Below are 26,530 nucleotides of genomic sequence, written 5' to 3' on the forward strand. Positions count from 1 at the left end.
TTTCTTCGAATCTCATGATCTTCTGGGAAAAGAGAGCAATATAAGAAACAATGCTTCAATTGATATGGTAAATCGTTGAAACTAGCAACAAAATGCTCTTCACTGCTTCTAGCTCAGGATTGTTACTTAGATTCCAATTCAAGCTGCTATTAATTTGATTCCATTGAGACGTATCATTCTTGGAGTACATAAGACTGCCCAAAGCCGCAATTGCAAGAGGTAGGCCTTTACATTTTCTTACAAGTTCCTGAGCAAAAGATTTAAGCTCTGGTGGACAGATTCTATTTGGATTGCCTAAGAATGCTTTCTTGCAAAAGAGTTCCCACGCCTCATCTGGTTCTAGCAATTGAATACGATGAACATGAGGTAAACCCATAAAAGGATGGTGAGCTACATCATCTTTACGAGTTGTAAGCATGATTTTGCTCCCAGGATATCTATCTCGAAGTGATACTTTTAGTTCATCCAAGACATTTGTGTCCCAAACATCATCTAGGACAAGTAGATATGATTTCTTCTCTAAGTAGCTCACCAGCATTTTTACTAGCAGTCTGTAGTTCATGGAACTCAAGTCTGATGGATTTGTTTCCTTCTTTGACTCATAGAATTCCTTAATCATGCTCCTCAATAAGTCTTCTACATCATATTTTTGGGAGACAGTGATCCATGCATAACAATCAAAATGTCTCTTTACAGCGTCACTGTTGTAGATGTTGGCAACTAGTGTGGTCTTGCCAGATCCTCCCATCCCCAAGATTGAAATGACAGTCTGTTGTTGTTCTCTATCCATCAACCACATCATTAATTGTTTTCTTTTATCTTTGATCCCTACAAGTTCATCTTCTTCGACAAACAAAGATGATTCAGCATGCCGCACAACCCATTTGTGAAAATCTTCTGAACTTTTCCCCTCTATAGGATCAACATGATATTTCTGATTTAACTCTGAAGTGGTCTTGATTGTCTTATTGATATTCTGTAACTTGCAAGCTATTTTATGCCTCACCCAAAGAGTCTGTGGAATGTAAATTGTATGGTGAAGGAACCAAGCAAATCGACCCCCAATTTGTTGGCTATTGATGTGATACATGAACATATCAATAACATCTTCAACATCATATGCTGTGTTCCTCACATTTGTCACCCAAGTTTCCTCTCCGGCACTGCTTGCTCCCCTTTTATCTGCATCTATTAATAAAGACCGCATGCTTGTCAACTCATGCTTGATATCTGCAATTGCATCACGGACCCCCCACAACAGCGACGCTTTAGTTGCGAGAGCTGAAATGATATTGTCAATCAAGAGTTCTACTATAGCCGAGTCCATTTTCGCTTTCAAACTCGCTCCTAGCTCTGTTGCTGAATTGTTAGGCTCCCCTTCTTCCTATCATATAAGTTGGAACTTGGAGAATAGAGGTGAGTGGAAGGAAGAGAAATAGAGGACCATGCTTTGACTTGTTGCTCGCCACACGAGAGACCTACGGCATAAGAATCAAGGTAAATGTTAAAATGAATGAAGGAATTTTCCCTAGTCTTTTTTCTTTTCTTTTTTTTCTTTTTTTTTTTTTTTTTTAAATTGCATAATAATGAAAGGGAAGGAAGGTGAGGGTACCGTACCAGTAAATGCTTATAAAGATTTATTAAGGGTACCGAGTCCAATGAACTCGTTTTCTAGGCTTAGAAACCGAGTCCAATAAACTCGATTTCTCGCCTACGTAGCCAGTCTAACCACCTCAATTGCTGGCAAAATAATAAAATAACAAACCCAGAAATCGAGTCCTCTAAACTCGAATTGCTAGATACCAAATTAGTTTAAAACGTTTCCTAACTAATTATATTGTTTGGGTTTTGTAGTTATTTTCTAAAAAATCCCATGTTTTTCATTTGTCATGTTTAAGAGGGGTCATTTTACAGTACCCCTCGTTTTTTGGGTATGATACCCACCTAAACTAAATCTAAACCATTAATTCAATGGTGTTTTGATCTTGACCGTATATTTATTTTAAGTGAATACTGGCTACTGGTGAAACAGGTTACATGTATAAACAAAAAGGAAAAAACAAATCAAAGACTCCTCCAATGCTTCTCTCCTCTCTCTGCTCTCCTTCTACACTTCTTTCTCTTCTCCCGCTTATTCCATCTCACTTTTCTCTTCCAAACCAACCACAAGAAACCCAGGGGCTACTAAACAAAACCCTAAGGAGGACCCACAAAAGAAGAAACAGAGTTATTCAATTCCCTTCCCGGCCAAACCAACCACAGGGTCCACAAGAACCCAGACGGCTGACCCATAAAAGAAGAAGTTGGGTTCTTCAATTTCAGCCATTTAACTATCAACGCATGAGATGTATGTAAGTTGTCTTAATTTTTATTCATCGTTGCTAATCCAAGTTGTGCTTATTGATTGATTTGGGTTTTTTTTTTTTTTTTTTTTTAATAGGAGATTTGGGTGTTGTTTGCTAACTTTTTTTAGAAAGGTGATTTGGAATTTCCTCCTATTTGGTACTAACTGACACTCAGTCACCAGAAAAATTTGATTACTTACATGTAATTTATGTTTCACTCTAAGATGTCTCTCTCAACTCTTCTCATTCTCTTAAACCTCTGTATCTCCCTTTTCCTTTAGTACTAAATCTGGATTCACAAAATATCAATGGCCAATGGGGTTTTATGGGTTTGTCTATGGATTTCTGTATTTTCTATGAGTTATTTTTTGTGGCTTTTTCTCCATTTTTTGTTTGTTTGTTTGTATCTGGGTTGTGTGGGTTTAGTTTGGATTTGTCTATCTGGGTTTGTATTTATTGGTAAAGCTGGGACTTGGGAATGGCAATGTTGTTGAATTTTTTTTTTTTTGGGAGTTATATATGAGATTTAGTGAATTGGGTTGGTTAATTTTTGCTAAGGAATTGTTGGATTTTTTTTTTTTTTTTTTTAATGTTTTTAGGGTTCAATGTTGGACTAATTGAAAATGCAAATTAAGTGTTTGATGTGACTAAAGATGACTTTGATATCTTTCTCCATTTACAAAGGTTACTGGGTTCTCAGAAGTATTTTGTTTGTCTAAGCTAGGTGGTTGCTTGTGTTTTGTTTGAGCTGTGTATGATTATTCTACTTCGATCATGTATTTTCTTTACATGAAAATTTTACTTCTGTCAATTGAGCTTTTGTTTTAGATTTTTTATCCAATCGGATATTGGGTTGAATGTATATATTTTTTGTGAATGGTTGTGACTTGTGAATGAATGAAAGTTAATTTTTAATACTATATGTATTGGCTATAGCTTGTTAATAGCGGTAGATTTTCTTCTCTAGAAACAATCCTCTCTAGAAACAATTCTTTGCTAGACTCTAGGAAACTCAAATTTCTCCAACGCATGGCTTACCTTAATATTGGTATGGATTCCTCATTGTCCATTGTTTCCTCCCTGGTCTACGTGCTTATCATAACCATATGGCTTATCTCACTTACTATCCTAGAGGTGAAATGGGCTGGTATTGGATTAGAAGAGTGGTGGAGGAATGAAAAATTTTGGCTCATTTCTAGGAATAGTGCTCACTTGGCTGTTGTGGTACAAGGCCTACTCAAAGTGATTGCAGGGATTGATATACCTTTCACATTGACTTCTAAGTCAGCAGGAGAGGACATTGAGGATATCTATGCAGACTTGTACCTTGTGAAGTGATTGCTGGATTAAAAATTTAAAATACTCTATCTTTTGCATGTAATGTATTGATTTCTATAATTTTAAAAATTCATAGGGTATTATTGCTTAGACTTTTTTGCCCCTTCCTTTCCCATGAAATTCATTTCTTAGTGAAAACTTTGCTTGAATGAGGATTATCTTACAAGTGAGAAACCCACTGAAAATAGCATTACTCATTTTGTTTTAACTTTTTCATTATTCAGTCAAGTTTCATAACCTAGAATCTTTTAAATATTTTTTTGAAACTTGAGCGAATTGCATTGTAGTCTTCTATATTCAATCAGTGCAGTTTGATGGTTCTAATGATGCTATTTGGTATATTTAACAGTTTACTAGTAGGATTAGGACCCTGCTATCTGGTTGCTAAAACTAAAGAAATCCAGTCTCTCCAACTCCAAGTAACTTGAATGAAAAAACTATTATGCCCACACTTATATATGAACTTGTCTTTTGATGTGCTTACTATGTTGTGGGTATAGATTGTTAGCTATTAAATATAAGTTTATCAATAATGTCCTACTTTTTATTCTATTTTTTTCCCCTTTACTTTGTTTTATTGTCCAATTTATTTTATTTAAGTTAACTCATTGCTTCTTCTTTTTTTCTCCTTAGAAATATACAAAAGCATGTGCTTATAAAAACAAAGTTATTGACAATTGGAGGACATTGAGATCTTGTGTGGGAGAGATAGAGCTACTGGTGTTGGTGCAAAATATATGGACGATGCAGTTGAAGTAATGACCGAGGAAGGAGAAAAGTGATGAATTCTCCTATGCACAACAACATGTCAACATTTGGTATCAATAAGTTATGCAATTGAGCCTTGCCAAAGAAAAAATAGTAGAAAAGATGAAACAATTTTTTAGTTTGAGATTTTGAATGTTAAAAAAAACCCAATGTATTTTGGGTACTCTCTTTCTCTCTCTAAAATATTTTAGTTGGCAAGAGTTTCAAAAAATTGTTTTAGTTGGCTATGATGGAAGATATTTAGTCATTATTTTGTCAGTTGGTCTATCAATGGCTTCTTTGCTTTGAATTTTGTGTAAAAAACACATATATTGGATACTATGGGGGCCCGAGGACCGAAGAAGGGATTGTTGGGCTGTAGTGTTGGCATTGGGATATCACACGCTTGAGGAGGGAGTTCACCCGAGGAGGGGAGATGAAGAGGCAAAAGGCTTTTAGGAACTTTAGGTGGGAAGGATTGGCTGAGGTAAGAGAATCATAAGAAGTAGGGGGAGTTTCCAGAGAAAAGTAGTATGTTGCCTCTGCATTAAATGGTGGGCAACAGCTTTATCAGCCACATTGATGAAGAAGTGACTTGAACAGTGTAATTCACAGCTAAACAAATTTCATCTACTACCTTCTTCAGATGTTTAAAGGGACAAGCGTCACAAAGAGAAATGATGGAGGTAAAGGTGGAAGGTCAGGATGCAAAGGAATGGGGAGTTTATAAGAAAAAGATGGTTTTCATAAAGAGGGATCCAGACTAAAATATGGAGGGATAAAATAAAAAATATAAAAAATAAATAAATAAAAAAAATTTAGAGAAGAGAGTGAGCAGTGCAATCTTTTGTATAACATTGGCCTCTTCGGGTAGGCTTGTAAGGATATATTTGCTCATCTATTCTATTACATTAACCATTTCTTTCTTATTTTCATCCTTGGGCAAAGCCTCCTCTTGTTGTTTGTTTCCCTCTCTTATAAATTTATTGATTTGGGCCAAGGTTGAACTATACAACTCACTGTTCCAAGTAGGCTTGGGTCACTAGTTTGTTTCGTCCTTATAGATATTTTATCGTCTCTCTTGAAATAGAACCTTTTAGTTGTTAAGAACTTTGAAACAATTTTTTAGTTTGAGATTTTAAATGTTGTGAAAAAACTCATGCATTTGGGTTCTCTCTTTACGTTGATATAGAACATTTTAGTTGTCAATAGTTAGCAAAAAAAAAATAGTTGGCTATGATGACAGATTTTTAGTCATCATCTTATCAATTGGATTTTCAATGGCTTTTTCATTAGCTCATATATTTATTAAAAAATGTTACTAAAATTAAAATGTAGAAGGTTTAAGAAAAATAGTAATTGGAAAATATTTTATTGATCTTAAATCCAAATCCAAATTTAGATATCTAAACAATGAAATTTCAAATCCTTCATGGTATAAAAAAACCTAAACAAGGAATTTAAAAATCAATGGATTTCAAATCATGGCTTTTTAAATCCATTAATTTTAAAATCAATTGTGATTCTCAAAAAAAAAAAAAAAAAAAATCAATGGGTTTCAAATCAAGCAAATAGAATGGTTGTATAAAATTTTTATTGTCATTTTGGTTTGGAAAATAGAGGTTTCAAGGGGCATTTTGGTCATTTTAGGTTTCAAAGGTCCTTCAGTCATTTTTTAGATTTCAAAGGTATTTCAGTAAGTTTCTAAGTTTTAGGGGCATTACAGTCATTTTTTAGGTTCTAAGTGTATTTAAGTAATTTTTTAGGTTATTGGGTCATTTCAGTCATTTTTTAAATTTCAAAGTCATTTAGTTAATTTTTAGGTTCCAAGGGTGTTTTGGTAATTTTAAAGGGTTTCGAAGGTATTTTGGTCATTTTCAAGTGTTAGGGGGTATTTTTGGTCATTGCTTTAGGTTTCTTGGTTATTTCGATCATTTTTAATGTTTTAGGGTAATTTTGGTAATTTTTTTAGGTTTTAGGGTCATTAGGTCATTTTTTAGGTTCTATGGATATTTTGATCAATTTTTTTTGTAGGTTCTAAAGGTCTTTTGATAATCTTTAAGGTTCTAAGGGCATTCTAGTAATTGTTGAGGATTTCGAGGGTATTTTGGTCCTTTTTAAGTTTTATGAGGTATTTTGGTTATTTTATAGGTTTCAAGGGTATTTTGAAATTTTTTAAGGTTTCAAGATCATTTCGGTCATTTTTAAGGTTTTATGGGTATTTCGATCATTTTTTAGGTTTAAGGTGCATTACAGTCATTTATTAGGTTTTAAGGGCATTGCAGTCACTTTTCAAGTTACAAGGTCACTTCAGTCAATATTTAGGTTTCATGGTCATTTAGGTCATTTTTTTAGTATCTAAGGGTATTTCGATTATTTTTTAGGTTTAGAGGGTATTTTAGTCATTTTTTAGGTTTTAGGGTCATTTTGGCCATTTTTTAGGTTTTAAGGATATCCCAGTAATTTTTGAGAGCTTCGGGGTTATTTTGGTCATTTTTAAGTGTTAGATGCATTTTGGTCATTTTAGTATATTTAAGGGTATTTCAAAAATTTTAGAGGTTTTAAGAGTATTTTTGTTATATATATTCGTCAATTATTAGGTAATCCAGTGGGATTGGGTTGGATTGGCTACGCCTATATGTAATGTTGATACGGCTTAATGTGAAATGGAACTATCAAATGTGAGTAAAAAAAAAAAAAAAAAACCATTGAATATGACAAAAGTATGGTCACATGTGATATTGGTACTGTCCAATGTGACAAATGAACTGTCAAATGTGAAAAAAAAATATATATATATATATATATATTTATGGTCCCACCAAATGTGACAAAAGTAAGGTCAAATGTCATGTTGGTATTGCTGAATGTGACGATGAAACTGTCAAATGTGAGAAAAAAAAATTATATAACACCAAATGTGACAAAACTACAGTCAGAAATATTGTTAGTACTGCCCAATGTGATAATGAAATTGTCAAATGTGAGGGAAAAAAAAGGTACCACTGAATGTGACAAAAGTACGATTAGAAGTGATGTTGATCATTTTTTAGGTTCTAAGGCATTCCAATAATTTTAAAGAATTTCAAGGGTATTTTGGTCAAAAAGGGGGGAAAGAGTTTATATGCCTAGACTAGAAAGTGTAACATAAGACAAAAAACCATATTCTTGCAATGTTTTCCTCAGCTCAAACTAGTAAACTGTAAACCAGTCATAATGCAGAATTGTAACATAGGACAAAAAACATAAAAGACTAGAAAGCGTTTAGTGTTTCATAAATCTTATGATCTCTCTTTTAATGAAATTGTAAATAAATCTTTGAGATGTCTATTAGGACACAACATTAAGTTTTTTGCGAAAATTTCAAAATAAAACCTAAAAAAAATTTAAAATCATAAGGTTTACGTCAACACTAGGGCACTCAGTTCTGGTACTAACTACTAAATATATTATTTAAGACAAACCTCCCACACATATGCTTGCATGCATGTGTTTGTGTGTGTATACCAGATAGTTTTTTAGATAACTTATCATATTTTAAATTTCAATAAGTATACAACAAAATACAACAACTTAATGACAAATGAAAAATTTATAAGTTCCATCGAGACTTTTAGGGGGGGAAAGCAAGTAGAGTGGTTATATAAAATTTTATTGTCATTTTGGTCTTGCAAATAAATGTTTTTGGGGTATTTTGGTCATTTGGTAGATTTCAAGGGTCTTTCGGTCAATTTTTAGGAACTAGAGGTAATTTGGTCATTTTTTAGTTTTCAAGCGTATTTTGATAATTTTTTAGGTTTCAAAGTTATTTTGGTAATATTTTAGGTTTCAAGGGCATTACTATGGTCATTTTTTAAATAGCAAAACAATAAGAAAAAAATAAATCGAAATTCAAACTGACACAACCTTAGCCTTAAAATCCGGTCCCAGTAATTAAAAAAGAATACATATATGATATAGTAGTAAGTAAAATTAAGAACAATTTTACAATCTTCAAATATATATATATATAATAATAATAAGTAAAGCTGAAAAAAAACTCAAATTAGAATTTCAAATTAGAGTTCCAATTTTGCGACATTTGTCTTAAATTATTTATTCTTAAAAAGTTTTATTTCTTAATTTTTGAACCAAATGTGAGACCACATTATAAATATTCATCCAAGTGAGTTATTAAGTATAAAAATCAAAGAGTCTAGATTAAATAAATCGCCAAAAAAAAAAAAAAATTGCTTCGCGATAATTAAAAAAAAAAAAGGATAATTTACATTTTATACCTAATAATATCTTTACAAAATTTTGTAAAGAGTTAATAAAATATAAAAATGACTATCAATAGTATATTTTAGGAATTATATTATGTATCTTATTGTATATCTTTAAGTGTATCCTTGCATATGCATAGGGTTACAAACTAGTTAATATAATAAGAATATACCAATTTTACAAATCCAACTTCAAATACACAAAAATGGTACCCTATAGACTTACACCACTTGGTTTTCGATTTGAAGATTGACGTAAGAACCCATCATATACAAAAGAACAAATCGCCTAATATAGAAAAAAATGTTAATGAAATGCTTTTAAATATATATAAAACATGAAAAATTCAATGGTGAAATATTTACAAGATAAACTTACTTGAAATTACTACACTTTTATTTATTTATTTTTTTTTTTTTCGGAGACTTGTAAACTTTAATTAGAGAGTTGTACAAGAGGAGTTTACAAATAAAGGTGAGAAAGAATCACAAATGGGGCGGATTTCAATTGAGAAATGTATCTTAATGGATTTTCCAGCCTTTCACTTGAGAATATGCCTTTGTTTGATAGATTGTCCTTAGCAATTAAGCTGGGAATTTACATTTCTTTAGCATTTGGCCAAAGATAAGAATTTAGACCCAATGGTATAAGGAAACAGTTTCATTTTTTTATATTGCCCTCTGGGTAATTAGTCGTTGCAAATCATAATGTTTTATCATTTTATGCTTTAATAAATTTCTTCTTTTGCATTACGTTGGTGCATTTTAATTTTAATCAAAAAATAATTGTTAAATTTATTTGAACCTTGGTTCTCCTTGTAAAGAAGACTTAAGTATTGCCATTGAGCTAGAAGTCTTTAATTTTAGAAAGTTCCACCATGACAATGATAAGTATAATATTTATGTAAAAAAGTGGGTTATAATTCTCATAGGCAAGACTTAGATACAGTACTTAAGTGCTATTTCTTAAGTTCCCCTTTTAAGATTCTGTCATGTGGATTTTTTCTCATGGGATGAAAGTGTATTTTTTAATAAAGTAACCACATAGTTGAATTAATTAAGTAATCTTGAATAAATCTTAAAAGTCTATTAATAGATCCATTTGCAACACCCCTCAATATAAAAACAACAACACAATATCTATATAGATATAAAAAAAAAAAATAAAAAAAAAATGAAACTGTTTTTTCTTTATTCCGTTGGGTTCAGAGTCCAGATTCTTATCTTTGGCTAAATGATAAAGAAATGCATATTCCAAGCTTAGTTGCTTAAAGATAACCCCTTAAAAGAAATGGATGTTCCAAGTAAATGGTTGGGCAATCACCCTCAGAATTATGTCAAAAACTTAATTGGTAGGACTTACTATAATATTATGAGGGGAAGGAGTAATGTTCTCAGAGTTTTAAAGTACAATACTAAAATAACAATATCATTGTCTCCATATATGTTTTGTGATTATAAGACCAGCATGTTGTCCAATGTATCATGTAAGCATTATTAGGAACTGTACAAAAAAGTCTTTTAAATTAGCAAATTTTGTTTGCATAATAGTGGTATGGCAAAGCGAGGGAACCATTAGGTATTATCGAAACTTCAAATGAAGGATTAAAATGAAATAACTGATAATTCGATAATGGAATTGGGATAAAGGATATAGTGTGAATTTCAAGAGGAGTTTGAGCTTACCTGGTACGAGATCCAACAGCTTAATTTCAGGGTCAGCTCTGTGTCTTGTATTAATCAGCCGGACTGGAAACTCTACAGCTCACTCGCTGGCTAAGTTTGCCAGAAATCTGGCAGATGAAGGGGTTTGGATGGAAGATTCCCCTGTGAAATAACATCAATTTCTTCTCTTAATATATATTTATATATATTAGGAATTTGAAGAACCAAAATCATATTTGACATTTTTATTTTCTTCTAAACATAAAAGATAAAGGTTAAGACTTCCTAAAATATCATTATTAAAATTGTTGAACAAACTAGTTCTTGGAACAAGTACATTGATTCAAAAGCAAAGCAATTAGATTTAGAAGACACTAACAAGGATTATCTCATTGGTTAAATAGCAAAACCATTAGGAAGAAAAAAGAAGAAGATCAAACTGACCCAACCTCGGCCGATAAAATCTGATCCAGATTATTAATAAAGAATAGCACGTATAATTAGGAACAATTTACAATCTTCAGATTAATATAATAAAAATATACAAATTTTATAACTCCGACATGCAACACTCGAAAATGGTTCCCTAGGGCCTAGACTTACATCACTTGATTTTCAATTTGAAGATTGATGTAAGAACCCACCATATACAAATAATACAATAGAGCAAAATTATCTAATATAGGAAAAAAAAATAATGTTAATGAAATGCTTTTAAATATATACAATATGAAAAATTCAATAGTGAAATATTTCACTATACAATGTGAAATATTCAATAGTGTAGTCAATTCCAATTAAGTTTATCTTCTAAATATTAATATTTAGAAGATAAACTTAATTGGAATTGACTACACTTGAATTTTTTTTCTTCAGGAGAATTGTATACTTAGAGAGTTTACAAGAGGAATTTTCCAATAAAGGCGATAAAGAATTTCAAATGGGGAGGATTGCAAATGAGAAATATAACTTGATGGATTTTTTGGTCTTTCACTTGAGAATATACATTTCTTTGATAGGTTTTCCTTAGCAATTGAGCTTGGAATATGCATTTCTTTAGCATTTGGCCAAAGAAAAGAATCTAGACCCAATGGTATAATCCAATAGTATTTATTTGGTTGGCAAATAAATGTGCTTTATTTGGTAGAAGCTATTAGTGCAGAATTACCTTAAGTTACACGACAATTAAGTTGGACTATTTATCAGGGAGGGACAAGTCAAATAAAAATTCTACTACACCGGTTTGCAAGTTTTGCTAACTGCAAAGGTCTTGAATCTCTCATAAAAAATATTGAACTTTCCTTGCTTTTGCCTGATTGGTTTTGTTCTATTTTTTATTGTTATATCTTTAATTGATATTTTTCTTTCTAAAAAATAATGATTTTGTTCTATTAGAGCATTTTAATATTAAATAATTATTTTATTAAACAATTAGTCGACAAATATAATGAAAATATATGAGAACTTAATGTAGTAAATGATGAGTTAAGAGTATTATCAAATTTAGAATCACACATTAATTTTCAGCCAACTTTATTTTATTCCCCTCCAAGGGAATCAATTTTGTACCCGAGACTGTTTCAGTTTGACTAAAGGAATGAAATATTTGAATAATCTAAGTATATGTATGTGAATATATTTGATTTATTGGGCTTAAATGTAATATAGTCTTTTCTCAAAAAAAAAAAAATGTAATATAGTCTTTTGGGAGAAATATGTAATATAGTCTTTTAATATTGGATAAATTAAGTATTTGATTCCTAGCCTAACTAACTTATTTTAAAAAGTCAATACTTATAATTTTTTTCTCTAGAATTTAAACAAATTTGAACAGTTTTGGAACTTGTAGCTTTTTAAGCAAAAAAAATACATTAAATGATGTTCTCTTAAAAGTTGAATTTTCTAAATAGAACTAACAATTTCAGATAGGAGAGAGATTTTTGATATATTTTTAGTGAATTATTATCACTAACACACTATAATATGTAAATCCTCTTCACCATATTTATGTTTTTGAGAAATTACGGGCAAAAGAAAGAGTCCTGGAATCTTAGAGCAACCTTTTTAACCGTAACTGATTGTAATTAGATTCCAAATCTTCTAAATATTTGGGTTTTTATCTTCACCACAAATTTTGATTTGACTGGGAAAATTATGCAATACTTCAAAAGCAATCCTTTCTCTCTAATATTAATTTTGGTTCTTTGTTTGAAGCACAAACTAATTCGATCTATTCGGTTGTTCACACAGAACTTCGCACAAAAAAGATGGGACTTTCAATGCACCGTTGAAGCTAGTGGGGGGTCATGGCCCCCTGACTTTTTCAATTTTCCATTATAAGTAGTATGAAAATCACATAAATAATTACAAGTCACAGAAAAAATGCACTTATTGGCCCCCTTAGATTTAGAATTATGTCGTAACTCCTTAAAATTTTTTATTCAGTCCAGAAATCCCCCCCAAAAAAGACCATACACATTTATAATTACTCCTCAAAGTATTTGAATTATTGGTTGATCTCAATAATTAATAAAGAATGAATAGATGATATAGACATAAGTGGAATTGAACTACAATTTAAAATATTCAAATTAATAAAAGAAAAAATAAAAATTTCAACTCCAACCTCCAGTCCTGAGTCCACTACTCGAAATTGATACCCAAGATTTACACCATCTGATATTCAAATTGAAGATAGATGTAGGAACCTAGGAGATCCAAAAGAACAAATTATCAAATATAGAAACAAAAGCTAATTAATGCTTTTAAATATTTAAAATATGCAAATACAGTGGTGAAATATTTGAAAGAATAGACTTACTTGAAAATTAAACTCGAATATTTTCTTGAGAAGAATTGTTCACTTCGATAGCTTACAAGAGGAGTATGCAATTGAAGGTGATAAAGAAATACTAAATAGGGAGGATCACAAACGAGAGAAATAAATTAAATAATATAAAGATGGTTTTTCTCCACTCTGTATTTCACTTGAGACTGAGAGTTGAGAATGAGAAGCATTTTCTTTCTTCTCAGCAAAACAGAGAATGAGTAGCCTTTTACTACAGACTTGAAGTAGCCATTGTCGACCACTTTCCTCTTATTCTTCACTTTTATGACTTTTTGCTTAACTGCTTGTTTGCTTTATGACTTTCACTTGTCTGTTTCTTGAATTATTACTGTCAATGTGTCACAGAGCTTTTTTTTTTTTTTTTAAGATTATTGCTTCACATTTTTAAAATTATTAGGAAAAAGATGACAGCTCATGTGCTTCACTATTTGAGACACACAGTCTTCAATAGTCATACTATGTTGGACTGATTCAGTGGGATTGAGATCCCGTGCAATACTTAGGGTATTGCACGGTGTGCAATTCTATTAATATAAACCGTCGATTTAACCTAACGTTTATAAATTTGACATCTCGTATAAGACATCCTGACGATCCACGTGATTCACATTTGCCTTTCCCTTCTCTATTCTTTTGTCTTCAGTTTGTCCAAATTTCAGAAAGAAACAGTCTCTCTCTCTCTAATCGTCTTACCCTTGATTTTTCTCCGGCACACCCATGGTGTGTGAATAAATGAAAAGAAGAGTTACGTCATGGGAGTGGAACAGAATAATTAATGAAAGTAAATGGGGGTTGGTGCGACAAAATTGTAATAAAATTAAATGTTGTGAATAGTTAGGTTCATAGGTTGTCGAAATAAAAATATATTTATATAATTTTTGTTTTAGTGTGGTATCTCTCAATTATGACAGTATGATTTTTCTTATATAAAGTTAGGAAAATAAGTTAATGGATGTTTTAAAGTATTTATGTAGTGAATATTTTATAAAAAAAAAAATTATGGACAAATTTTTTACAAAAAAATCATTTTAATAAAAATTGTTTACTATTTTCATATTTCTTATAAAATAATATCAAAGTTTTCTTAAAATAATTTATTGATCCTTATCCAATGAATACCATTTAACACATTTAACTATTTAAGACCGTCCATGAAATTATCAAGCAAAAATCAAAAGTATATTATATAAAACCACATTCTAAGTAGATGTGTCAATTTCATATTATGAGATAATGTGTTTATTTAAAAAAATACTATATCAATAATATTTTTATAAAATTTTCAAAATAAATTAGAAATGATAAATTATTATTAATAAGAAAAAAAATAATTACAATTTTAAAGTTTACTTAAAATCAATCACAACTTCCCGGATATAAATTGTTGTCAAATTATTTTAAAAAGCAGAGTGAAGTCGCAATGTGAATACTGAAACTGAAAACTGAAAACACTGTAGCAAAATAATTTTTAAATGTGTAAATAGTACTATGAGACCAATATTTAATGAAAAAATTGATAAAAAATGAAATTTGTGGATCCGTGAACAGTGCACGGATGTACTGTTCACGCAAAACTGGTCAAAAGTTGCGGTTACTGTTCATTAAACAGTAACCACATTAACCCAAAACGCGTGAAAACCAAAAAAAAAAAAAAAAATTAAGTTAAAGATAAAAAAATGCATTAGACTTTTATTTTAACCATATATGGTTGTCCTTTGTTTTGTAAGAACCTTTTGAATCAAAGTACTAGTACTGACAACTTTGAATGAAGACTTTCGTACTGACTACGGAGCGAAAATGACAACTCAATAATCCTGTCAACAAAACTTCAGAACTCCTCATTATGAAGGTGACTACTCAATCCTGTACTTGTAGGATTGCTTTTCAAATTTCATTGTTAAATGTGAACTGCCGACGTAAAATTGCTGAAAGCCAATCCTGTACTTGTCATTGTTAAATGTGACTACTCAATCCTACAAGATTACTAGTGCATGGGCGGTAGTAGTACGTTGGCTTGTGTCACGTGAAACAGAAGTACTTTCTAGTGACTATCTTCACATTGCGACTTCGCTCTACTTTTTAAAATAATTTGACAACAATTTATATCCGGGAAGTTGTGATTGATTTTAAGTAAACTTTAAAATTGTAATTATTTTTTTTCTTATTAATAATAATTTATCATTTCTAATTTGTTTTGAAAATTTTATAAAAATATTATTGGCATAATATTTTTTTTAAATAAACACATTATTTCATAATATGAAATTGACACATCTACTTAGAATGTGGTTTTATATAATATACTTTTGATTTTTGCTTGATAATTTCATGGACAGTCTTAAATAGTTAAATGTGTTAAATGATATTCATTGAATAAGGGTCAATAAATTATTTTAAGAAAACTTTGATATTATTTTATAAGAAATATGAAAATAGTAAACAATTTTTATTAAAATAATTTTTTTGTAAAAAATTTGTCCATAATTTAAAAAAAAAAATATTCACTACATAAATACTTTAAAACATCCATTAACCTCTTTTCCTAACTTTATATAAGAAAAATCATACTGTCATAGTTGAGAGATACCACACTAAAACAAAAATTATATAAGTATATTTTTATTTCGACCTATGAACCTAACTATTCACAACATTTAATTTTATTACAATTTTGTCCCACCAACCCCCATTTACTTTCATTAATTATTCTATTCCACTCCCATGACCTAACTCTCTTTTCATTTATTCACATACCATGGGTGTGCTAGAGAAAGATCAAGGGTAAGACGGTAAGTCAGAGAGAGACTATTTCTTTCTGAAATTTGGACAAACTGAAGACAAAAGAATAGAGAAGGGAAAGGCAAAAGTGAATCATGCGGATCGTCAGGGTGTCTTATACGAGGTGTCAAATTTATAAACGTTAGATTAAATCGACGGTTTATATTAATAGAGTTGCACACCGCGCAATACCCTAGGTATTGCACGGTCCGATTCAGTGTACCACCGATTCATCTCACATTAATTTTTATCATCTTATTTTTTAATTTTAACTTTTTAACTCTTTAACATTTTTTTTAATTTAATGGTTGAGACTGACAAATATCAACTTTCAATCTCAGCCATCCAAATATCACCGATTAACATTTGACATTGACAAATATCTCCTATATTATTTTTTGGAAAATGCTAACGAGTGCCCTTAGAGCACTAGTTAAGAATCTAATTAAAGAAAGTTTTGACATCACTTTTATGGGAAATGAAAAAAACTGTCAAAACATTAATTGTTTTTTTTTTTCTTTTCCTATAAAAACTTTCTTTAATTGGATTCTTAACCAGTGTCCTAAGGGCACTCGTTAGCATGACTCTTATTTTTTTGGTATGAGACTTGAGAATAATATCTTTCATTTGAGAATGGATTTGGATCCAATGCAATACTTAGGCTCCGTTTGGGAGATCATAAGGGAAGTGAATGGAATGGAATGGAATGATCATAAGGGAATGGAAAGGAACGGAATGGAATGGAATGTATTTAAGCAAGAAAAAGGAATGGAAAAGAATGGAATGGAATAGAATTAAGTAACCTTGATTGGATGTTTTAAAATGAAGGAATGGAATGTAAGTAATTTTGTTTGGGAGCAACATGGAGGGAATGGAATTGATTCATTTTATAACAATATTACTATTAGACCTTTATTTTAAAATAAATAATTGAATATACAGGGGTATTTTGGGAGTTTTAGTAAAAAAATCATTAAATCTAATTCCATTCCCTCCCATTCCTCCCAATTTCGGGGGGAATGAAAATTTGAGATTTTAAGGGAATAGAGAGGAATGAGTGTTCCCTCCTACTCATTCCATTCCCTTCTACTTAAACTCCCAAACAATGAAATGAGCTTTCCATTCCCTCCATTAAAACTCCCAAACAAGGGGAAGGGAAGAATATTCTAAAATTATTCTTTTTATTCCTTTCCATTCCATTCCATTCCCTCCTCCCAAACGAGGCCTTAAGGTATTGTACAAGGTGCAATTACACCAACTTACTCTCACATCAATTTTGACCATCCTATTTTTTAACTTTAACTTTTAAATATTTTTTTTATAACTTTTTTAATTCAATGGTTGAGATTGAAAGTTAAAAATTCAAATTTCAATCTCAGTTATCCAATGCTATTGCACTAGGTGCAATACTCACCTAATCTCAATCCCTTAAAATGTGTAGCCCTTCTCAACCACTTATTTTCTATTCACTTGCCTTTTCCCTCTTACAGAATCACATGCAAGGTTGTCAAATTCAAGATCCTGTGTAGGATCGTGGGAAGTAAGTAGAATCATGGATCGTAAGATCGGATTGTGGATCGTAAAATTTCACATTATTTGAAAAAAAAAAACACATTGGTAAGTTAAATAATCACATAAATTATACATTCATTCATAAAAAAACCAAAAAATTGCATTCATCTGATGTAATTACCATACATCACTATGTCAATTTGTAAATATCATTTAAAAAAGTCAAAAACCTCAAAATGTAATACTCTATTGGGATGTTATTTTTTATTTAGGTCCAACTGATACTCTATCTCTCTACCTTAGAAGGTCTATTGGGATGTTATTTTTCATTTGGATCCAACTAAGCTTTTGTCAAGTTAAAAAAGATTACAAGAAACTAGAATCGTTTAGGATCGTCAAATTCATTCGATTCTACCGATGTTGAACGATTGTAGCGATCCTACCAAAATCCATGAAAGATCCAGATTGTTTTGGATATGTGATATCGTAAAATCATAGTATTGTAAAATCCAAATCAAGATTTTGACAACCATAGTAACATGATTTTATTTATTTTGTTTTCAAATGGTTTCATCTTTCAATATACCCGAAAGCTAAACACTCTAAAGATAGGGATAGCTAAAATGAAGAGAAATAGAGTGGATGCTATGAGTTATTGGAGAAAGAATAATGGACGATCGAAGCAATTCACTTTCTCAAAACTGGTGTAGCTTATTTTACTATGAGTTAGGTAAGCGTAAGACTTCCTCAGTTAACAACTTAAAATCCACGATATATATTTTCAGAAATGTTAGGGTTCGTTTGGTTGGAGGAGTGGAAAAGTGGGAGGATGAAAAATTAGTGGGAAGATAGAAAAATTTTGGTTTTCCCTCATGTATGTTTGGTTGAAGGGGTGAAAAAGTGGGAGAGTGGAAAACTTTTTTGTTTGGTTAGAGAGAAAAAGGGGAGGATGGAAAATATAGTTTATATAATTGACTATTATGTCCTTGTTATATAATAGTGGGAAAGTGAGAGGGGTAGGTGAGTGTAATAAAATGAGAGTATTTGTGTAAAATGCATTTCTTATCACTTTTCTCTCCTCATTTTCCTCCCAATTTAGGAAGATAAAAAAAGTGGGTCCAGAAGGGAAAACTTTCTCCTCTATTTTCTTTCCTTAACCAAACAATGAAAAACAGCATTTTCCACCCTATTTTCCATCCTTCCTGTTTTGACCCCAACCAAACACACCCTTAAAGATGAGCTGTAGTCATCGTTGACTTCAGTCTTTTTAATTTATTATTATTTTTTTCTGTTTCTTTTTAATGCAAAAAAGAAATTCATGTAATACTTCACGACTCTTAAAGAAATTCATGCAATATACTTTTATGTCCACTCTTACAATGACCAATTCATCGCAAAAAAATTGAAAATTTGTTTTAAAAAAAATACGATGTATATATTATTACTTTCTATATCCCAAATTGTTTGTCATGTTCAGAAAGTCTAAATTTTTAAGATAACATAATATGTCTTCTTTTATGTAAAAGGATGTCATTTTCAAAACTATTATCATTAATTTAAGGAAAAAGCTAACGTATTTTCTAAAGGCATTAGTTAATGAATCATTTTAAGAAAATTTTTAGAGAAGTATTACATTTTCAATATTTTCACAATAAATTATAGGATTTAAGTTTTTGTTCGTTATAATTTGAATTCATAAATTTTTTTTTTCTCATCCATAACAACGAATAACAACCTAACATTTAAAGATTTATTATGAAAATGTTATGAACATAACATTTCTTAAGTTTTTATAGAAAAAAAAAAAAGAAACAATAAATATTTTGATAATTTTTTTTTCTATTTTCATAAAAATTGTATTAAATTTTTTTAATATAGTTCATTGATAAATACCTTTAGGACATTTATTAATCAGACCTTTAATTTAAACTCTAATGAAAAAATGGCATTGATATTTTTTTTTAAAAAAGTAAAAAGTAAAAAATAAATAAATTAAGAAATTTAGTTATTAACTTTTCAAAAAAGGTTATATTTTTTTAGACACATTAAAATAAATAAAAGACTAACCACTTGAGACAGGTTTTTTTTTTTTTTTTTTTTCGGCGTAGCAAATTCCGAGACAAGAATAAAAAAATTTTAAAAAGAAAACTTTTTTTGGTAGAATAAAATAAAGATTTTGTCACTATACAGAATAGACTGTTAATTTGGTGTTACGAAGCAAAATGTTGTCGGCCGACCAAATCACGTGTTTAGACTCCCTATGGCAGTCCACCAAATCACGTGCTATTTTGACATTTTCACATTACCTGTCAACACGGATTTCAATTACCTATGTCAGTCCACCAAGCCATGTGAAACTAAAAAATGCCATATAAAAACTCATGCTAGTAATTTACAACTTCAAGTTAGTGAGTTGCGCTCCACTTGTAGTGAAAATATTTAGTTATTTAAAATTGGTTTGATTAGTGATAATAAAGTGAGAAGATAGAAAATATTTTAATTTTATTTCGTATTGTTTAGTTGGAGAGATGTAAAAGTGAAGTGATGGAAAACAATTTTTTTGTTTGATAAAAAAAAGAGAAGATACAAAATATAAATTGTATAAATTTATTCTCACGTTCCTAGTAGATAATTTTTTTAAAATATCTTATCAGGAAAAAAAAAACAAAAAATAGAAGTTAGAATGGAAAAAAAGAAAAAGAAAAAGAGAGAGATCAACATATAGAGTTGTGGGGGGAGGATTGGGGCTAAATGGGTAATTCCATCAACCCCTCTTTTCTTCCCCTCTATTTTCTCTCCATTTTGAGAGAATTGAATTTTTATGAACTCGGAGAGAAAACTGTCGAGCCCCACTATTTTTTCCCGTCTCACCTCCTAATCAAACGCACTTTCTTATTTTTTTTATTTTTGATAAGATGAAAAACTTCTTTACTTTGTTAAAAAGAGAAATAAGTATATTTTTTATTTTTTGTTGGAGAAATGAAAAAGTGGAGTGATGAAAAACTTTTTTTATTTTTTATTTTTCATAAGATGAAAAACTTCTTTACTTTGTTGAAAAGAAAAATAAGAGAATAAAAGATATATACAAATTGAATAAATTTACTTTCATTTTTCTAGTAAATCATTTTTTAAAAAAAATCTTATTAGAGAAAAAAAAAACTGAACGTGTAAATTTGCGCCATGTCTCTCACATTTGCCACCCAAGTTTTTTTTTTTTTTTTTTTTTTTTTTTTTTTTTTTTTTTTTATGGCCAAGTTGACAGGTATCCTTAGGATAATGGTTAACAATCTATTTTAGAAAAAATTTGCCACCACTTTTATGGAAAATAGAAAAATTTGTCAAAACACCAACTGTTTTTTTTTTTTTTTCCTTTTCTCATAAATTTTTTTTTTAAATGGTTTGTTATCAATTGCCTTGAGGGCATTTGTTAACATTTCCCTTCTTTTTAATGCAGAAAGAAATTCATATAGTATACTTCATGACTCATAGAGAAATTCTTGTAATATTCTTTTTTGTCCACTCTTACAATGATTAAGTGATTGCAAAAAATTTGAAAATTTGTATAAAAAAAATACTATGTATATATTATTACTCTCTTTGTCCCAAATTGTTTGTCAAGTTTAGATAGTTCGACTTTTTAAGAGAACATAATTTAATGTGTTGTCTTTTAAGTAAAATGATACCATTTTCAAAATTATTATCATAAACTTAAGGAAAAAGTTAACGGACTCCCATAGGTGGTAAGTTTTTATTAGTTATAATTTGAATTTATAACTTAAATTATTTATTTGCCCATCCGTAACAACAAATAATAACCTATCACTTAAGGATTTGTTATGAAAATATTATAAATATAAATTTCTCAAGTTTTTATGAGAAAATGAAAAAAAAAATTAATGTTTTAATAACTTTTTCAATTTCTCATTAAAATGGTATTAAAATTTTTTAATATGGTTTTTAATAAATGTCTTAAAGGTATTCATTAATTGGACTATATTCATAACGTAAAAAATATATTTGGCACTGTATTTTAAATAACATATTTTAAAATAAAAAAATAATTATATATTTAATATGTGTACGTATTTTTAAACAAAATTGGTAATTTTTCTGACAAAAAAAAATATTTTTATTTAACCAGAGAGAAACTCCCACATTTTGTTGTTAGCCATAGCTCTCTCCTTCTTCCTCTCCCTCTCTCGCTCTCTAGGTTAAAAGACCCAATAAACCAAAAATCTATAAAATTTCACCCAAATCAACCAAAATTGAGAACCTCTTCTCTTCCCACATCTTTTTCCTTTCGAGCTAAACATACTAACACACAAATTTGCAAAAGAAATTTAAAATAGTTCACAAAATTCCAATTTACAAAACCTATAAAATAACCCAACACGCCAAATCTAAAAACTGAAGAAAGAGACAGTTGACAGCGTGCAAGAGAGAAAGAGAGAGAGAGAAAAAAAAATTGAAGAAGACAACGTACAGGAGAGAAAGAGGAAACATAAATAAATAAATAAAGAAAAGAAGAAGAGAGAGTGGCGGCGTCCAAGAGAAACAGGAAGACAAAGAGAAAAAGAAAGAAGAATAAAGAACAACAACGTGCAAGAGAGAGAGAAAGAAAAAAGAAAAGTCCGGAGAGAGAAAGAAAATATGGTTGTGCATTGTTAAATCCATGGGTCTCACATTTTTCTAAATCAACATCGTTACTCAAAAACTAAAAACTAGTCTAGATGTATTCTTAAAATATGGTGTTTAAACACCTTGAATTGAAAATTGTAACTAACAAACTCTTAATTAAACAACCTTACCAAACATGTTTTTTACAACTTCAAGTAAGAGAGTTTTGAATTCCCTACAATTGTGCTCCACTTGTTTTTGTTTGTTTTTGTTTTTTTTGTGAAATGTGCTTGGGCACCAAAACAAAATGTTGGAGAAAACACAATAATAATGGAGAAAAAATACAAAGAGAAACTAAATAATACTTTTGAATATTATTAATTTGAAGAGAAAAATTATACAACAGTATCTGGACTAAGCCATGACACTTGCTCTCTTTAAAAAGATTCAAACTCTTAGTTGGCTAAATTTTGTAACCGATGCAAACCTTCTCTGACTTGTCTCTCAAGATACAACGGCCCAATAAATGTTGTATGGCTTGAACAACCTTTGCACAAAGTATTCAACCCAAAACTTCACCAGAAAGAACACATTTCCTTGCCAAGAACCTCTCTATTTTTTTAGGGTATAAGAATGCTTGTAATTGTTGGATTTGTTTTTTGTGTTTGTAACGTTGTATATTATATTGAGTCTAAATGAGTCTATTTATAGGCTCAATGGGCCTCGGAAAATTATTACCCAAAGTAATATGATTAATTAGGTCCATAATTCTGATGTAGTTGATGTTACAATATTAATTGCTAGACATAAATCTGATTGATTGGAGTTATACAATTAATAGATCAAAGGAGAAGTTTTTGAAGGAATAAATAGGCCTAACAGCTAATCTATTAAATGGGTGAATGACTCTTCATTTTTCATAATAAAAAAAATAAAATAGTCTCTCTCATTTTTAATGTGGGATTAAACATTTTACTAACTCTTTATCTTTCATATTAACTTTCATATAATTACATCTACCTTGTAAAATTTATCTAATTCAATTAAATAATATTAAAATGTCTCAGTACAAAACAGTTATTTAGGATATGCTTGATTAGTGATAGAAAAGTAGGAATCTAAAAAAAAAAAAAAATGAAAAGGGGAAGAAATTTTTATTAATTTGCCCATAAAATGCATAAATACTAATATTGTCTCAATCATGAGCGGTTGACATAATTTGGGGTCTAGTGAAAAATTTATGCAGAGCGTTTAATATGTAAATATTAATTAAACAAAATTATTTAATACTAATCAAATTAAGGTTAATTTGATACATTAAATACATAATTTGATGAATAATATTAACTAAACTAATGTTAATTTCATATAGAGAATTGAATATCATAGTTGAACTATAAATATTAATAAAAATATATTATGATTAAAAAAGATACTTTATTTTGGATATATTACGATGCATAGTTAAGTAAAGTTGTAATCTAATTTTTATTATTATATCTTGTTTTTAAGAGAGATAGATAAATATTATTTGGTATGTGGCTTTGTAGGATATTAGTTTACAAAAATTAAAATCTTAAACTATTAGGAAAGATTAATCTATAATTGATTATTTAACACATTTGCAACATCTTTTTGAAATATTTTAGGGTTTCAATTGGTTTAGGTTTTATTGATCTCATACTTTGAGAGTATTAATAAAAATGAAAAAAAAATGTGCTAATCAAAAGTACTATAAAATGTTCAAAATATAATGTAATATTGACTCTCATTGATGAACTTCATCAATTTAATTAATGAATATTTATATCACGTTTTTGTGATTAATAACATGACAATTTGTTAGTCAGTAGTAAAATTTGTAGTATCTTTTTTTTTTATAAGAAATTTATAATATTCTTAACATCTTTAATAAAAAATTTATATATATTTATAATTTTATAAAAATTTGAACCTTTAATCATGGAAATTGAGGTTTTTTTTTTTTTTTTTTTTTTTAAGGAAAATTTTGTTTTTTTTTGGTTTCGGCCGGCCCTGGTCTCAATGCAGTAGACTGTTGATTTGGCGTTTCGAAGCAAAATGTTGTCGGCCCACCAAATATTGTGCTGCATGGGATAGCGTAATAGATTCCCAGTCAACGAGGACGGGCAAGTGGCCAATTTAGATTCCCTATGGCAGTCCACCAAGTCACGTGGTATTTTGACCATTTTGATATTTTTACATTACTACCGGGCAACACGAATTTGAATTCCCTATGTCAGTCCAGCAAGCTATGTGAAACTTAAAAATGCCATGTAAAAACTCATGCTAGTAATTTACAACTTCAAGTAAGAGGTCCCACCCAAAAAAAAAAAAAAACTTCAAGTAAGAGAGTTGCTCTCCACTTGTATTATTATTATTTTTTTTGGTGAAATGTGCTACGGGCACAAAAACAAAATACTAGTTATTTAGGATTGTTTTAACCAAAAAAAAAAAAAAAAATTATTTAGGATTGGTTTGATTAGTGATAAAAAAGTGAGAGAATAGAATAGATAAAAGAGATAATTTTTTTTTTTTAAATATTTTCTCGTGCTGTTTAGTTGGAGAGGTGTAAAAGTAAAGTGATGGAAAACATTTTTTTTTATTTGGTAAAAAAGAGAAATGAGAAAATGAAAAATATAAATTGTATAAAGTTATTCTCATGTTCCTAGTAGATAATTTTGTTAAAAATATCTTATTAGGGGGAAAAAACGAAAAATGTAAGCTAAAATGGGAAAAAAAAGAAAAAGAAAATGTGTCACGCCCCAAACCCAAAAGGGTTCAAAGCATGCGAAACCAAACCTTCAAAAGGAATTGAAGGGGATTTTTTTTTTCTTTCCAAATGATAAAATAAATAAACATATTGATCTCTCCACAATATAAGTCAGAGCTCTATGAGACATTTACAAACAATACAAATTACAAATAATGTATCCAAATATACACGAAATTCCAAGACTCCAAATGGATCAACATCAAATCACCATCCTTCTTAGGATAGGCAACCTCAACGACGGAATCTAGGCCTACCATGCCCAAGGCTAACAAAACTCAAGAGCCCAACCTCTGATAGAATTAGCTATGGCCTCAATAAATTTAGTAAGTTGAGTCACCAACCAATCATAGCATAACTCTCTCAATTGGCAAATACTCCAATCACCACCAATTAAACAAGCTCCATGCTCGAGGTACAGCAAATTTATCTGAAAAACTATTGGAGAGTGGAATTAGCTAAAGCCCAGTAAGTAGCATAATTAATGGGGGTGGGGGAAATGCAAGTTCCATTTTCAATAATAGTAATATAATATAACAAGAATGATTGAATAATGAAACACAAAGTTTCTCAAAGTAAATACCTTGAAACTATATACCATAATCTGTGAGCACCAACAATATAATTCCAAAACCATAAAATCCAACACAGTAATTTCACAAATATATCACACTACCACATAGACCAGTCAGAGGATCCACCCATTCACAACTAACATGATATTGTCCTCTCTAGTATGCAGACTCTTGGCCCCATGGACAACAGCTTCACCCATACCCTCAAGATTTCTCTCCCCCCATGGGAAGCTGAGAGAGCACGTCAAATAAGACCTCTCTTGTATGTGGTCTCTTGGCCCCATGGGTAGCAGTCTCACCTACACACAATCAAGGAACCTCTTCCCCCCATGGGTAGCAGGGAAGAATGCATCATCCAAAGTGAAAGACGCTGACCTGGATTTGATTCCGTTATCACAAAGACTACGGAAACCAAATCGGGTGATCACTGAAAAATCACACATGGCATGGTGTTAAAACCACATAAAGCTCACAGGTTACATTACTTTGAAACACATAGTTTATATCCAAGTAGTTTCAGAAAAACCTTAAATAATCTAATTTCTACAAAATTTGTAAGGTTTTCAACTTCATTCTTGTCAAGAGATTTTCTATCAATTTTCCTCATAACAAGACAAGATTAGCATCTTTGAATTTTCTAACATACCATAAAATCCATGATTTCCTTATCAAAGATTAAATAAAAGATGCTTATTTTTCCATATCAACAATTCATGCATTTCCCCAAATGCAATACCAAATATGATGCATTTTCATATATATAATCATATATACATTAAGGTTATGACACAATAGTTTTTAAGAAAATATAGTTTCCATAGGTAGTTTCCAAAAGCATGTCGAACCAAAAACAACATTTATGCAACATGGTCATTTTTTAAAAATCCCATTAAAAAGCTACTTACCTCAGCAGTCCATTCCAAATTTACCTCAACCAGGCACCGCATTCAACCAATCAAGTTACTAGTTTCATCACTAAGTACCTTGGAACCTAGAAACACAAGTATCAAGCCTATTAAAAACAAGGCCTACTACAAAATTACGCTATC

General features: G+C 30.1%; 1 protein-coding gene across 1 annotated transcript; it reads right to left on the minus strand.

Moving 5' to 3' along the window:
* Nucleotides 1–12: 12 nt before the first annotated feature.
* LOC115967640 (disease resistance protein RPM1-like) lies at nucleotides 13–13,515 on the minus strand. Its single transcript, XM_031086779.1, has 4 exons — nucleotides 13,182–13,515; nucleotides 12,987–13,068; nucleotides 10,382–10,522; nucleotides 13–1,478 (listed from the first exon to the last, which is right to left on the minus strand). The coding sequence occupies exon 4, from the start codon at nucleotides 1,325–1,327 to the stop codon at nucleotides 56–58; it is 1,272 nt and encodes a 423-aa protein (XP_030942639.1). The 5' UTR covers nucleotides 1,328–1,478; nucleotides 10,382–10,522; nucleotides 12,987–13,068; nucleotides 13,182–13,515; the 3' UTR covers nucleotides 13–55.
* Between the last annotated feature and the right edge of the window lie 13,015 nt (nucleotides 13,516–26,530).

This window comes from Quercus lobata, chromosome 11, assembly GCF_001633185.2.
Source record: "Quercus lobata isolate SW786 chromosome 11, ValleyOak3.0 Primary Assembly, whole genome shotgun sequence".
Lineage (NCBI taxonomy): Eukaryota > Viridiplantae > Streptophyta > Magnoliopsida > Fagales > Fagaceae > Quercus > Quercus lobata.